At 37.3% G+C, this 16019-nt stretch overlaps 1 protein-coding gene across 1 annotated transcript in view; it reads left to right on the plus strand.

Annotated features, from left to right (window-relative positions):
• The window catches only part of LOC111322114 (mediator of RNA polymerase II transcription subunit 23), a 33845-nt gene that overhangs the window by 4350 nt on the left and 13476 nt on the right, over nucleotides 1–16019 (plus strand). The window contains exons 6-27 of the mRNA XM_022925174.2: nucleotides 37–135; nucleotides 323–385; nucleotides 1234–1275; nucleotides 1655–1724; nucleotides 2442–2554; nucleotides 3102–3197; nucleotides 3843–4043; nucleotides 4641–4727; nucleotides 4924–4980; nucleotides 6042–6125; nucleotides 6517–6578; nucleotides 7296–7372; nucleotides 8335–8509; nucleotides 9502–9644; nucleotides 10523–10697; nucleotides 11635–11725; nucleotides 12722–12794; nucleotides 13089–13155; nucleotides 13839–13966; nucleotides 14314–14380; nucleotides 14632–14685; nucleotides 15565–15673. Of these exons, the coding sequence (XP_022780909.1) occupies nucleotides 37–135; nucleotides 323–385; nucleotides 1234–1275; nucleotides 1655–1724; nucleotides 2442–2554; nucleotides 3102–3197; nucleotides 3843–4043; nucleotides 4641–4727; nucleotides 4924–4980; nucleotides 6042–6125; nucleotides 6517–6578; nucleotides 7296–7372; nucleotides 8335–8509; nucleotides 9502–9644; nucleotides 10523–10697; nucleotides 11635–11725; nucleotides 12722–12794; nucleotides 13089–13155; nucleotides 13839–13966; nucleotides 14314–14380; nucleotides 14632–14685; nucleotides 15565–15673 (2133 nt within the window). The remainder of the gene's footprint in view (nucleotides 1–36; nucleotides 136–322; nucleotides 386–1233; nucleotides 1276–1654; nucleotides 1725–2441; nucleotides 2555–3101; nucleotides 3198–3842; nucleotides 4044–4640; nucleotides 4728–4923; nucleotides 4981–6041; nucleotides 6126–6516; nucleotides 6579–7295; nucleotides 7373–8334; nucleotides 8510–9501; nucleotides 9645–10522; nucleotides 10698–11634; nucleotides 11726–12721; nucleotides 12795–13088; nucleotides 13156–13838; nucleotides 13967–14313; nucleotides 14381–14631; nucleotides 14686–15564; nucleotides 15674–16019) is intronic.

Below are 16019 nucleotides of genomic sequence, written 5' to 3' on the forward strand. Positions count from 1 at the left end.
AAATAAAATGCTATACTTTTGGTTTTCATGTTGAAGAGCTGTCGTGACATCCTCAGTTTGGTATTTCACTTATTTCGTAACATTCCAACCACTGCGGATCCTGCATTTACAGACCGAATACAAGCTTGTGTTAAGGTATATTAACAACTTAAGGGCTTTATGACCTTGTAAGTAAACATCAGACTTAGACAAAGTGAAGGTGAACTTAAATAACTAGTTTTACAGTCACCTAAGTTAATGATAAATTATTATTTACCAGCTAGCTTGAAGAGCTTTCTAAAAATGAGTGATGCATTTAACTTTTTATGTTTAAAATTTGTAGGTTGTCCGTTATATTTTAGATAGGAATATATGCCTTCTGCCTGCCTATTTTGTTATTAATGAGGTGAGACATATTCTTTTGCACATTAAGTAACAAGTTCAACCACTAATAAAAGTTACATTTAGTTCAAGCATACTGATTTTGGATGTCATTAAATATCCAGTCTCCTATGCAAAAGTAGTGTAAGAAAATTTCAGATCAAATTGACAAAGTAGTTTGATTTGAATGTTTTTCTGAGCAAAAGAGCTTACTAGAAATCCCACGGAAAGAAGCTGAAAAACAAGCCAGTGTCCCTGACATGAGTTTATTGTGAGCATCATTTTAAGCCATGTGCAGCACAATCGTTATAATTAGAGTTAAACTTCCACATTTCTTTTTTCAACCTCCCAACAAAGTGTATCCCAATTGTCAATTAACCTATTGACATTGGGCAGTCAATCCCTATAACTGGCAAACATGGTAGGAAATGTTTGACAACTTCAAGCAGATCTCCTGAGTCAGCTTGTCTTCATTCCAAGAGAAAATATTTGTTACAAGTCTTAGTGAGGAAGACTTTAAAGGTTTATATGTGACAATTGCCCTGCATATTGCCAGGATTGCTACAATGGTATTAGGTACAAAAACTGAGATCTTACTGAAATGATTAGCTTGCCCTCTTGAGTGTAAAACACAATGATTTTTTCGTACAAAGAAATACGGCTGAAGGCTAGCTCTGATAAGGCTCATGGACAAGTTTATGCTGATAATAAGAGTGGTTAGAGGGGTGCAATGTGACCATTCTTTTAACTTTAGTTCAGAGGTTTTTAATAATCTTCATACCAAAACATTTTTGGTATCTAAGCTAAAGTTTGTGCAATGCAGGCACTGAGTGATTATCATGATTGTAATAAAAAGGAATTCTTTATTTTTAGATCTACAAAATTTTCCCAGAGGGTAAAGTGAAGCCTCATTGGGTATGTTTCAAGTAGTGATTCAAGAAAATTAAATTTAACTGATTCTGACATTGGTCTTGTAAAATTCCCCTTTCAACATTCAAAGTGAAATGAATAGGTAAATGAAAGCAAATAAATGATGTAATGATTGAGTCAATGATTAGAGAGATTTAGTAAAACAAACATAATAGTCTAATGACAATTACGTAGCAAGACTCATTTTCATGAGACAAAATATTCAGCAGAACAAGACAACAAAAGCAGAGAGGTAATTAATTGAGGTTCAAAGGGACTGAAACAGCAGTTGTATTACAAAAAAAAAGTTATTTATTAAATGATCAAGAAAGGAAATTTATGGCAAAGTTAATTTTACTGACTTGAAGGCATTTTTTTGGGGTAGGCTATTGCAAAGCTCCTTTCAGATTTTGCTGAGACATTCAGACCCCTTGCACGTACAGTGTCTGTGATAGGTAAGTAGTAAAAGCCCTTCAAGCTAATTTTGTAGATATGTGCCAAATCTAAATCAAAGAGTTATTGTCAGAAGATAAATTTGGTCTCTATAGGATACTATGGCCCCACTTTGATTTCTTTAGCTCTCTCACTCCCAAGATCTTAATTATAATAATTCTCCTTACTGTCTGCCATACAGTTCTTTTGATGATAATTCAAGAATGTGGCATTGGATCAATTAATAATACCCTAATTGAACATAATTTTTCTTTATTCTCATTGCTTGTCTGCTTGATGCTGTATTTATTTGTTATTGTAAGGAGAAGTTCTTGATTCTAATTCCTGGTTGCTCATCTGAGTTAATGAGTTAAGTGATACAAAACTGATGCTACAAGAACAAAGGGAAAGGAAAGTGGGTAGAGCTTAAAGCAGCTCTTTATGTTTGGAGCTCTTTGCAGTATGTCCGATATGACTGTAAGAAGACAGACATGCTGAGGCTGAATATCAGTTTTGCTTACAAGTCTGCAGAAAAAGACAAGTTTTGGTCCTGTCTAGTCTCATCTCATTTTCTCCATAGGCTACTGCAAATTTATTTATGATCGGTGAATCACAGTGTTGTCCAGAACAACCACATGTGAAGTGATCATGAAAGAACATTTGTTGTATTTTTTTTTAAAGTACTCATTTGATAATTATTGTGTAGGCATGATGTTAATTTGTGTGCCTATTTAACATAGGCCGCCCATCTCTCCTCCCGGTGATTGGTCATCCTGGCTCTTCTATTAGTGTATGGAAACTAGATCCTAACACTCTAAGTTTCCCATTAAAAGGACTTCTGCCCTATGATAAGGTACATTCAAAACATCAGATGCAATTCTTGTCAGAAGACATGCTGATTAAGATCATTTTGTTTCACCTGCATGATAATCTAAACAAGTGTATCTAATATTATATGAATTTCTAGCCAGGGTGATGTTCTTTTATATTCAAATAAAATATTGTTCATAAGAAATTCAGTAATTCAGGGACATTTGCTTATTGAAGAAAAGGGTTAACTGACTTTAATTTTTAATTGTCACAATTTACATGTATTGTACAATAACAAGGCTGCACTCTAAGGAAAATTGAATGGAGCCCAGTGCTCTGAAACTGTGAAGTCCAGGGTGCCCAGCGTATGCTTTGTTTAAAAGAGTTTTCCAAGAGCAAAAGTAAGGTGACAGGGGCCACAGGGCACTGCTAGACCACAGCCTTGCAAGACCTCTTTAAATTACTGCCACGATGGATAAACTTCAACAGAAGGAAAAATTTGTTTGAGTTTCTCCATTTTATTCTTTGACAAGTACAAGTCATTTGTTAAGATGTTTTTTAACTTCAAGTACTATACTTCAATTTTGCAGGATTTGTTGGAACCTCAGACAAAACTGTTGCAATATGTCATTGCGCAGCCATATTCCCGTGATGTTATCTGTACTATGCTAGGCCTCAATAAACAGGTCAGCTATTAGAAAGAGACTGTTTTCAATCAACTGGAATTGAGCATTAAATTTAATAGTTCTTATAACCAGATGAAGATGTTTAGTCAGTGAAGAGAAGTTTTAACACTTCAAATTGCAAGATGCAATGCAGTCTTCTCTGGAACTGCTATACATTTCTTTGTAGATTATTTAATGAGAGAATTTGATGATATTGATTACCATGTCTGTACCCATAACAACCTGTTTTCAGGATATCATATTGGAATCACAATGAGGAGTTACATATTAATCACTTTGAGAAGTTATAGGGTTGAAACATATGTAGTTTGTATGATGCACGATGTTCGCAGTAGAGAGCGCTATTTATGCAATAGTGAAAATCAGACCTGAAAAAAATCAGGCCTGTTCGGGATTTGAACCACTGACCTCTGTGATACTAGTGCAGCGCTCTACCAATTGAGCTAACAAGCCAACTGGGAACAGGCCGTTAAGTTGATTCGTAATAAACCGGTGATGATAAATCAGATACAATGCGAGGATCGTGCATCATACATATTTACTACCGCAGTTCAAAATATATGAACTTCATAAATTATATACATTGTATCTGATATGTAGTCTGCCTTGAATTCAATCATTGAGAGGTGATGTTTTCCTTTTCAGCAAAAACAGCGATGTCAGGCATTAGAAGAACTGTTGGTTGACCTGATAGTTGTAGCAATGGAAAGATCAGAGGCTAATGAAGCCAACATGAGTGAAACGGGATGTCAATTGTTGTGGCATCATTTGTCAAGCCATCTTATTTTCTTTGTGCTTTTCCAATTTGCCAGTTTCCCACACATGGTCTTATCCCTTTACACCAAGGTATAGGTTTCTATAGGAGTGCTAAAGCATGGATAAGGGAGGGAAAATGTAGTGAATAATGCACAAATGACTTGGAGATGTTTTTCTCAAATCAGGCACAAAAAAAAAAAAATAGAAAAAAATCAAGTGATCCATTATTTTTATCTTTTTTGAATGTACATAAACCAATTACCCTAAGAAGACTATGGGAAGTTGTGATTCAAGTCAAAACTTAGAGAAGCCATCTGTTACCCACCTTTCTTTTCCAGTTCTAACAAATGTAATGTTTATGGGGTATACTTCTTTTAATGGCTACCACAAGTTACCAAGCATAGGAAAAAGAAAAGTGAAAACAGTCATCTTTGGGGAGTGTTTTTTGTAAACCAATCTTTTTCCCAGACCAGTGACCACTGACCATTAGTAGCTGTCTCATATACCTAATGGTTATCAACTGAAGTTAAATTTTGGGAAATATATTGAGCCAATTAAACTTTGTGAGAAGTAAAATAAAGAATCTGAGCAATGACAGAATATTCTGCCAGGAATCCTGCCAGGATATTTCTCTTAAAAAATCATTATCTTAATCTGTCAATTTTCCTTTTCACTTTCTATATGCAGTTAAGTGGACGAAACCTTAAAAGAGGAAGGGACCACTTGATGTGGGTTCTGTTGCAGTTTATTTCTGGGAGTATTCAGAAAAATCCTGTAAGTTTACCTATGATGTATTGTAACCAACCCATAACTCTCAAGATTTTACTTACATAGATACTGACAAAGCAGACCTTTTTGCTCAGAGCTGTCAGAATAATTGTTTTTGACAATTAATTATAAATCATAATCATTCAATTCTATAATTGTACATTTAAATCAAAATAATTGTTTTTTTGTCTGACATTTGCAGCTCAGTGATTTTCATCCTGTGATGAAGTTGTTTGATTTACTTTACCCAGAAAAGCAGGTTGGTAAAAATGCAAGACAAATACTGCTATGACATTATTTAGCTCATTCTCTTTAAATTTTGGTCCTTTGAAAATGACAGCTATCTGTGGTTTAAGTTCAACTAATTTCAAAGTCATAATTTGGCAACCAGAAGTCATAAAGTGGTCACCTAAAGTAAAGCTTTAGTCAGCAGCCAAAAAAAAACATCTTTAAATTAGATCATAAGCACTAACTGATGAAATTTTACAGCTTTCCACATGACCTCCAAACACAGGTTGCCAAATTGTTGAAATTGGTGCAAAGTCATTGCCGCACTTGAAGCACCTCTCGATACTTTTCTCTGTGCATTTCCCAACTTGAAGCTCACAAAGAGAATTTGGTGAAAAATCAGGAGCTTCTTTAGTTGGTGATCATTTCCTTTATTTTGTGATCTTTATGTTTGATTCAGGGTGATAATGTAAGGAGAAAGTAGAAGCCAGTCCTAGCATTTAGCTCTTAATACAAAGCCATCCTAAACTTGCACCACAATCCTTGGTGGATAACGATACTACCTCATATTTCATATGTATCCTTAAAAAGAAATTAAAAGAAATGCTCAGATATTGCCCCAGTGGAACTGAAATTTTAGCATAAAAGGCTATTACAGCAACAGCATCTTGCAAACAACCAAATATTTACTTTTACATGTTTTTAAATCTAAAGCTAGATCATTAAATATGTTCATTCTAATTTGGAACTGAAAATATCAGAAAATATTCAACTGTTTGCCAAAACTAAAAGGCATCGGTTTGAAGCTCAGGAATTCAATTTTTGAAGTTTGTTTTCACCAGAGTAGGGACAATGCATATGTCGTAATAAGGGTGAAATCTATGAGAAGGAACAGAGCTTCTTTATTTAAGGTATTGAGTAAGTACACCAGCTGCAAATATGACCATCTCTGGTTGATTTAATCAAAGCTTGAATTTAAGTCTGTGTTGAGAAAACATAAATTATAATAGTTCTGGTAAGTTAGATGTTTAACCTCTGATCCCATATATTTCTTTTTGCAAACTTAAATTACTATTTTTCATTGTTTTTCAGCCACTGCCAATACCAGATATAACTTCTGCTGATTCGGTACACTCCTTAGCCATGGCCTGTATATGGATTCATTTATCCAAAAAGGTTTCTATTAATATTATGATGTTCAAGGAATTAATTGTAAATGCAACGTAACCACATCAGAAGTTCTTGAGGGGGGGAGGGGGGGGAGGAGGGGAGGGGAATCCCCTTTGGTTTGAGATATATACGCTTTTTCTGTAAACAGCAAACAGTCATCAATGATCTTAACCCTTTAACACCCACGAGTGACCAAGGCAGAATTTCTCCTAACAATATCAATACAATATTAAGCAGATATTAAGTGACGAGAATAAGGAAGCATGTCAATCATGGGACTGTTAGTTCATCTAGTACAAAATTATCTAAACTCACATCAAGTGCAAGTACTGGAGTGCTGTGTTCTACTCACTTTTTTTTTTATTGGCAAAGATTTAATGACATCCTTTATTTTTAGGCCCAATCTGAGGATGTAACTTGGAGACCACCTGTTCCCCACATACTTAAGGACCAAATTGAGTAAGTTGTCCTAAATCTTTATTTGGAAATACAGGCAAAAGTTGTTGAGACCTGTTAGCTAAGTTGATCTACCACTTTATAGTGCACTCAAGTGTCTTTTGATTTTGGAGGGGAAGTGGCCAATTGGTTCTTTTGGCAGATGAGTCACTGTACTGATTTCAAAAGCAATCTCTGTGCTCTCTTAGTTCCTCTAAACCCCTTTAAATCCAAAGATCTGACTGTTGATTCTCCACCCTAACTGCTTCATATCTCCTTGCAAACTAGTGGTGAGAATTATTGTTGTTAGATCAAGATAACAACTTCTACCTGATAAGTCTGAGTATTCTTATTACCTGTTTGCTGGGTAATGAATGGATATTAGCAGGAGAAGTTACTTTTGAGAGTTTAAGGAGACCTGATGATGGAGATTAATGACAGAGATAAAATCAGCATTTACAGGGAGAGTGTAGCTAAGTACTGTTAGTATTACTCCTAACTGCTTCTTTCAATGGAAACTGGGATAAGCTCTGGTGGTAACAGTATCACATTCACTAATTTTGTATCCAGATACCACTGCCTTCACATTTTCACTTAAACAGTTGAATTTAAAAGTTTTGAGTTGTATATTGAAAAAATATATATATACAGGTATTATGAAAAAAAGCAACAGGCTTCGCCCTTTTCCATCCTTGAGATTCTCAAAGCACTTACTGAACGTTATTTGCTTTCTTCTTTTAGATTCATACAGAACAGATCAGGGGGAGCCAGTTCATTCTCCTTGAATAATTACAAGATTCCCCTTCTCTGCAATGCTTGTAAGTATATGGGCAGCTGTTAGTTTACAAAATGCACAGGGTGAGCTAAATGGCCACACACAGAAAATATTTCTAGTTGGAGAAAAAGTGGAAAAGGCAATTGAAAAATGCCTATTTCTAAGCCCCCCCCCCCCCCCCCAAGAAAAAATCCTCTTAAACCTTTAGTATCATTAACTTTAGTCACCAGCACTTACAAAAGCCCATCTTCCCAACAAAAAAAGCCTTTTAATTTCATAATTGTGGGACTGAGGTAAAACAGCAGTTAAAAAGGACACATCTGTTGTTTGTGTTGATTTTTTTTGGAAGGTTACCTGTAAGCTTTTACTCTGTGTGTTAGGCCAACTTTTCTTGTCTCTTATCCAAACATAATATAACAGGGTTTCACTGGGAACGTGAAATAACTGCAATGACATGTAACCCATGTAAAATACAGCGAGAGATGACACAAACTACCAAGTCAATGTCAGTCACCATTGGTCTTCTGATCAGTGGAATGGTGAGAGGGGAGCTTCACTTAACCAATAACACAGGTTTTTTTGTGACACTCAACAGAAAACTGCTTGGAGTATTACTAATCAAAATTTTTATCAGAATTCACCAAACAACAGATTTATCAGTTAAAGGAGAGGGAGGGATCATGTGTCTTCTGTGGTGAAAAGGCTTTTTTGTACATTTTCATTGTACTTATATGCTGGCAGAATTTTTGTTAGCCCTTCTGCATCATATAGTAAATGTTTGGACCCTTTTTTAAAACTGGAGATAAATTTTACTTCCATTTTTTTACAAATTCAGCAAGGAATTAAGAGGTTTTTCTTCCCCACTGATGGACATAGCATCTACAAGCTCATTTGCAGTTGATATCTGTAGCATACAGAAAAGCAAGATTACAGACCATGAAATGCCCAACAGAATGCCATAACAAGTTTCCCAAATATACTTCCTTTTTTACTGTTTTCCAACAGACAGTACCAACCCAGAGTATTTCAGTGTTCCAATGGCTATGTTGGTTGAAATGTGTTATGGAAACAACAAAGGTTCCACGCAGCTTCCAGGCCCTTCAAACACACTTGCTGCAGCACCAACTGTTCCTTGTCCAATGAGTCTTTTGGACTCACTTACAGTCCATGCAAAAATGAGGTAAAGTGCCAAATATCCAACTGCAAGCTGATTAGGAAGTAGCTTTATATATGCAAGGAGAGATTAAGGTTGAAGACTGGCAATGGCATTCTTAATCAGGTTCAAATAATGGGTGGGGCCAGTGTGTACCCCTCATAATTTTTTGGATACTCATAGGCTCTACAATTATTTGACGTGCTTAGCTACTGTATCTATTCATTCTCTGAATTATACACTGTATGTGCTAGTATGTGGAATGGTAAGTACGCTGGACTCCTGTTCAAGTTACAGTACAGATGTGTTGTGGCTGTTGCCACAAAAATGTCAACAAACGATTATTAGTGTTAGCATAACTGTTCATATAATAATGATGCATAACTTACCACGTGTAAGATGCAAAATAACATTCAGATATGATCTAATTCGCTCTAAAAAAAACTATACATCAAATTTCCTAAAACTAAAAATTAATTATAAATCCCACTTTTTATACAATTAAAAAGCAATCATAAGATTTGATTGTTAAAAGTATGGTAACTTAGCAATTAAAATTATCTTAAAACGTTTATGATAGGTCGTAATACTAATCTTAAATCTATAAATCATAGGCTTCTTTAAACAATGAAGTTTTTATTTTAGCTTTGAAAGGCTTCAAGCTTGTTTTCATTCTTAACTGTTCTGTGCCATACTGTGGATATTGAAATATACCACCAGGTGGACCTCTTTTTATTATCCTTTTTAGGAGAGATGGACGGATCTTCTCCTGCAACCCTGATGATTTTTCTATGTAGTCTGTCCTCTCTTTGTTCAAATGATTACGAAAAGTTTGATTTATATGCTCAAAGATTCACTTTTAATAAAGGCTTTTTTTTCACCGAAAGTTATCCAGGATTTCAGTGTTTTTTCCTTCATTCTCCTCTGTGATTTGCTGGAAATACTTGTGGATCAGATTCTGAATTGATATCAGTACAAACAAAACCCTTCAATCCACTAAGACCGTTTTTTTGGTTCAGTTTTATTCACAGTATTGTTAATCGTATCATCAAGTTGGGTAACTCACAGTTTACACTTGCCTTGGCCCCTGCACTGGTGGAAACATACAGCCGTCTGCTGGTCTATATGGAGATCGAGTCTCTGGGAATCAAGAGCTTCATTAGTAAGTTCACTGGTTACCCTTGTACCCCATTCACACCAGCAAAACTTGTATAACTGGTTTTAACTGAAAGAAAATCAGAAACGGAGAACTGCAAAACTGAATTTTCCATAGATTTCGAGTAGTCACTAGCTTGTATTTTTTCAATGTGCCGAATTTAAAGTCGAAAACATTGCTTTTAGCAGTTTCTATGGATAAAACAGTTTTTAACTGTGTTTAAAATAACAGGTTTGAAACGCGTTTAAGCTTTGGTGTGAATGGGTTATTGGTCTATTCATTTGGTTGTGAAAGGTCCATCGTTTTTCTCAGGCTGAATGGGGTACATTCGGTAGCATCCAAGCGTTCATGTATAGAAAAAGAAATTGAAGAGAAGTTGTTATTGTTTCCAGTCCAGTGTTGTTATGTAACACCAAAAGTAATTTCTCACAGTCTATCGTGGGGAATGCGGAGCTAATGAAATCAAACTGACACTCTAACAGGGATCTCAATAACTTTTTTCATAAGCACCTGCCGATATTGTGCCCGGAGAAGGCGCCGCAAGGAAAAACCAATCATAAGAGCCTAGTCGCAGGCTAAACAAAGGGCGGTGAGAGGTCTTGAAGGTGATGGTAGACCGTCGTTTACCAGCTTTTTTAGAAACCCCTGACACTACGTGCCTCGGAATTTAACATTTCGTCCAATGCAGGCACAGTGAACAATGAATTGATCATCGACCTCGCAGATTGCAATGAAAATGACTGAGATTCTTTCCTTAATACATTACAGGGATGTGTTTGTTTTGAACTCTTTAAAAAGTCATTGTGAGATTAAAAAAAAATAAACATATTAAAAGTTGTCACGGTACATTTGCAATGGGAATGTTCTCTTCTGACCACCAATAGGCTCGTTGCTTCCCAATGTGTTCAAGAGTCACGCCTGGGGAATTCTCCATACACTACTGGAAATGTTCAGTTACCGGCTGCATCACATCCAACCTCACTACAGGGTTACTTTGCTTTCCCATCTACACTCGCTGGCTGCAGTGCCTCACACAAACCAGAATCAGCTTCACTTGTGGTAATTCTACTTATTAGTTTATTTCAATTGATTCGAACGGGACGTGACTATATTATTTCACTGTTTCTTGTGTTTGATCCATAAATTTCACTTTCCCAAAGTTCCAGAATGGTGTTTATCCCTTTTTTTTTCTATGAGCCTAAGTTGTTTTTGATGGCCGCAATACTTACTTTATCAAGGTTTGATAGGAGATCGTATCGATACATTGGTTTTTTAATGGATTTTTTGATGACGGGAATAAAAAAATTACTTTTTACTGGACGTACCTGTCCTTTAACACTTTACACCCTAACATCAGCATCCATATTCTCTGTACTGCTCTCAACACGTTTCCTAAGGTGTTGGCGAGGAGAATTTGTTCAACAATCAAGAGCTTCTTTAATTGATGATCGTTTCCTATATTCTCGTGACCTTAATGCGTGATTCAGGGGTGATATTGTAAGGAGAAATTAGATTTTGGTCACTCTTAGGGGTTAGAGGGTCAAACCAGCCATCAATTTAGCCCGCGAAGAGGCTCCCGGCTTGGTGGGCGCGAAGCAGGGGAAAGGGAAATTTTCAGTTGAGAGTGATTTCCAAGAATCACCACATTGAAGTTTTAAAGACAGCTTGCAACATCTGCAGTAATCATTCGGGCTTTCATGTCTCGGCTTTTTAGTTACACATAATTGTTTTGGAGTTTCTCCGTAAGACATGGCGTTTGTACGCCGGGAGCCTGTTCGTTTGTTTGTTTTCTGTTTTGGATTTTGACTTCCGGCGCGCGCTGATTGGTTGACATTTGAAAGTTAAAAATATAAGTTCTCCGCGGGGTTCTTGTGGGAGGTAGACGAGATTTAGCAAGACGCGTGCAGGCTCCCCTTCCCTTCCCCTGCTTCGCGCCCTCCAAGCCGGGAACCTTTTCGCAGGCTACCATCAATTATGATTCCTGTGCATTTTGCAGTGTCGAAAGTACCGCTCTTAGACTCATCACTGGATTAGGAAGCTCTGAAGTACAGCCACAATTGTCTCGTTTCAACTCTGAGCCTAAACAGGTAAAATGCAACGGCAGATTACTTATTTAGTGCCAGAATGAGATGATGAAGCTGCATGTGATTAAAATGTTTTAATTGAAGTCATCCTACAGGTGGACTGCTATTTTAGAAATGGCAGAGAAGCCTTAAAAAAATTAAGGCTTTGACGGTATTCGAACCCAGGCCTCCAAGATACTTCGCTCTGACGAAGGGCTAACGCTCGAGACGTCAGCTTTCTAACTCGTTACGGTGGCCAATTTACAATTTTAACTTAGTTGATATAACCAAATTACCTCCAAGATACTAGTTGAGCGACGAGGCCGTACGTTGGAAGTTGGGATTTGGGAGCGAGGCAAATTTTAGAAGTTTCCTCTGTCACGTAGAGGAATTAATTAACAGCATATAATGAAATTAATTTCATTTGACCTGCGAATGTAAATTGAGGAAATAAACATGATCCTCCCTAATGATTAAGCATGTTGTGCGTGTGAATGGTATTCAGTGCAAACCTGCAGAAACGTAAGTAAGTGGCACTTTGGCCTTGCTGTCACTACGAAAGGGTTTCTCAGTGTAAACATGTAACAATTGATAGATACGCTTGACTACATCCCTGGTCATGCGCAAAATGAGGATCTTTTCCCAGCCAAATAAGGGCAAACAGAAGTAACCTTCACATTTAAAGAAACTCTGTTTTCAAAATGTTTTCTGTGCACACCAAAGTGGAAAACTGTCGACTTCCAATTTTTCTGGTTTGGTGAGCTTTTCTAAAAAGCTCCATTTCTGGTGGATAGTTAATCCAGTCTAGTGCAGATTGGTGCGCGGCGCTTTCAAATTTCTCCAGCTTAGTGTTGGCGGGGCCAGAAAAAGATGACATTTAGAACAAGGCCAGTCAAACGTTTACTTCACAGGGTCACCTCTGTGCAAATATTAGAGGGTTCTCTAAGAACGACTAATCCTGGCAACTTTTCTTTGCAATATGACACTATGCCTTAATCATTCGGTATTATTTTCTCCTAGCTGTTGTCAGCTGAATCCGAGGAACTAAACAGGGCTCTTGTACTTACCATAGCACGTGCGATGCATATTACTTGTGAGTAGCTGGGTTATTAAATAGCAGTTTCGTTTACAGTTGTGCCTTATCCTGTTTACCCTGTGTAGTGGATTAGTTAAACTTAAACAGAATGCAAGGTCTTTGGTATTCGATCATTGAATACCAAAGACCTTACATTCTGGAGAGGAACTTGTTGCCCGAGTTGCAATGATTGCATCATTTGGAATTAGTGTTTAGTCGTTGGTCGTAAATCCTAAAGGGACCGGTCATTAATTATCACTTTCTCTTCTCTCCTGTTTTTTGCTTTAAACACACCGTTATTATTTTTTGAAGCTGCCGAATCATCTACCAACTGGTACGAAGGAATTCTAAGGTCGCTGATTACCAATACACCACATAGGTAAGAGTATGGTGAATCTACGATTCAACTCTGCGAAATTTTCAAATGATTCCTTTGCATCGCTTTGCGTATTCTTACGGCAAATAATTTAACATGTGATGACCGTGCGCTCATTAACAAACTACCAATCATTGAACCCATCGCGCTCTCTCTCTCTCTCTCTCTCTCTCTCTCTCTCTCTCTCTCTCTCTCTCTCTCTCTCTCTCTCTCTCTCTCTCTCTCTCTCTCTCTCTCTCTCTCTCTCTCTCTCTCTCTCTCTTTCTTTTTCTTTTCCTTCTTTGTACCTGGATTATTCTTTATGATTTATCTATTACAGCGCTTTTCAATGGAGTGTCATAGAACAAAAGCCAAAGTAATCACCACAATGGCCAATCAGAAGAATGAAAAATACCTTTAAGAGCCAATGAAAACTCAAAGTAAAACCAACCAATCCTCCTAAAGCGCGGGAAAATGCGGGCGATTAAGTCGTGGTTGGGATCAGATTTTCATCTGATTTGTTGAGAAAGTGGTGCGAGTTTTGTGGACCAATCACAGAACGAAGTAAAGCAAAGCCAAAGTAATCTGGGATTACTTTCGACACTCGATTGAAGACTGCTCTATGCTGTGACGTCAGTAGTTAAATAAAAAGCTCTAGGTTGGAATGTTATTACATTTTCTTTTTTCTCATTTTCCGCTCTGCCTAGCTGGGCCAGTCACACTCTGGCTTGTTTTCCTCAGCCACTTCGACAATTTTACACTAAAAATCCTTGCCCTCATGAAACAAAACAGGAGCTAAGACAAAGAGTCGACGACGAGTTTAGGAGATGGAGGGGTAAGTTCCATGTCTGATTAATTCTGTCCTTCGTGACATAGGCAGGGATTTCAATAACTTTTTCAATAACTTTTTCAAGCGGCTGCCGATGGCGAAATACGGCTTTGCCTGGAAAAGAGGCCGCGAGGTAAAACCCAAACGCGAGAGCCTGTTCGCAGGCTCAACAGACAGCGGTAAAAGGCCTTACAAGCGGCGTTGGACCACTAACTACATAGTTATGCACATAGTTATGCAAGGAGCTAATTTCATTGGTATTACCACAATCGTTGTGGAGGTCAGGAACTGACAATGAACCTTTTCGAAAAATCGTAGCCAAAGCCTAAAATGGAATTCTGTTTTTTTTTCAGCAATGTCGTCAGAAAAGGAAATCCTCAATCATTTTGCGGATCCATCCTCAACAAATGTTTTCATTTGGTAAGCAGTACTGTCACCATGCTCCAAGAGTTTTAAGATTTGTGTATGTACGGCCCAGGAGGTGCCGGAAATTACTCAACTCAGAGCAGTGTTAAGCTTTGGAAATATTCACTACAGAATATTCGATATGTATCTGATTTTATACTCAGTTCTGCTTACTCATGCATGGTAAATGCATTTTGGCAAACTAATTTCTTGTACATGAACTGTAGGCCCAGAAAATCCTGATTATAGGTTTTCCTACTTTACAGCATTTTGTGGAAGATGTTATTGGATTCAAACCGCCTAAACTCAGTTTGTCACAAGTAAGTTTTCAGTTCCATCTGTAGCAGGGCAGTGATTCAGCACAGGGATTAAAACCATGTTTTTATATCGATAAGGTTAAGTTTTCATTGCCAGTTTTTACTGACTCACGTTGCTTGCGCCTGAAACGATTGTTCTGATCAGCTACTGTTACAGTAGTGATTGAATGATTTTTTCTAAGTTTTAAGGATTTATGTCAGTGATTGATTTTTTTAGGCATCACTATTGCTCCAGTGATCACAACGTTCACAAACTGATGTCCGTAAAAATTTATTCAACTTCTTACTTTGTTAAACGAACACCGTGAGAACTAAAATAAAAGTACAAACAAATTACAAATGAGATCGTGTCAATAATCAGACGAAAATACATTTCATGCGACTCGAAAAGTCATAAGACAAAGGAAAAATAACAATTTACAATTAACGGTACAACGATGTCGTAAGCAACTTTCGCTTAAACTAAATTTTAAGTCTTAACTTCACAAAACGAGAAATCGCAATTAAAGAAAGAATGATACAAATTGCTCGATTAAATAAACTAAAAGGCATGAAAATATTTACCTTGGTGCCGCTATCACTAGAACAATTAAAAAGGTTTGAGCACTGCGGCTAAAACTTCGCTTTCAGTTGAAAGATCTTGCGTCAACTGATGACAAAAGAAAATAACATAACGTTTATACAGCTTGCGGGCTGTCGCGGCGCTCTCGTGAGCGCTTACGATACGCGCGTGCAACTAAATTAAAGGTCGCGCGCTGATGTTACGAGGCTGCGCGTGCAACTAAATTAAAGTTCGCGCGCTGCTATATTGCGACAGTTACAATCACAACACTGCGTGCCTTCGTTAGCATTCAATCGCCGTTTTTCATCTCGTTCATGCAGAGTTTTGGAGCGCTTAGGAGCACGAGCTCTTTCTGCGCATGTACGTGTATTTGCCGATTATTTGGTGTACGAGTTTTCAACATCCGCGGGAGGAAAACACATTAACAAGGTATGAGAAGGCAATTTATGTCTTGTGGCATTGAGGGCTGTCATACAACACAAGAGATAATCGATAGCAAGTTGGTTTTGTTGTTCTTCAGGATTACAGCTGATTTACTTAATATTTTGGCTACTGATGGTGATGTTTCGGAATACTGCTCGTTAAAACTTTCAATATCAATCAACGTTCTGTAAAATGTATCTCAAAGTGCCTCTAGTGTAAAGCTTAGTTAATAATAATGACTCAACAGCAAACAAACCCGTCGACTAATCAGAGCGCGTGTAGTATGTCGCTTGTTTAAGCAACATACCTTACTTCAGTTTCTATTGGTTTACCGGCGGAATAACCCACTTGA

The sequence above is a fragment of the Stylophora pistillata genome, chromosome 13 (genome assembly GCF_964205215.1).
Source record: "Stylophora pistillata chromosome 13, jaStyPist1.2, whole genome shotgun sequence".
Classification (NCBI taxonomy): Eukaryota; Metazoa; Cnidaria; class Anthozoa; order Scleractinia; family Pocilloporidae; genus Stylophora; species Stylophora pistillata.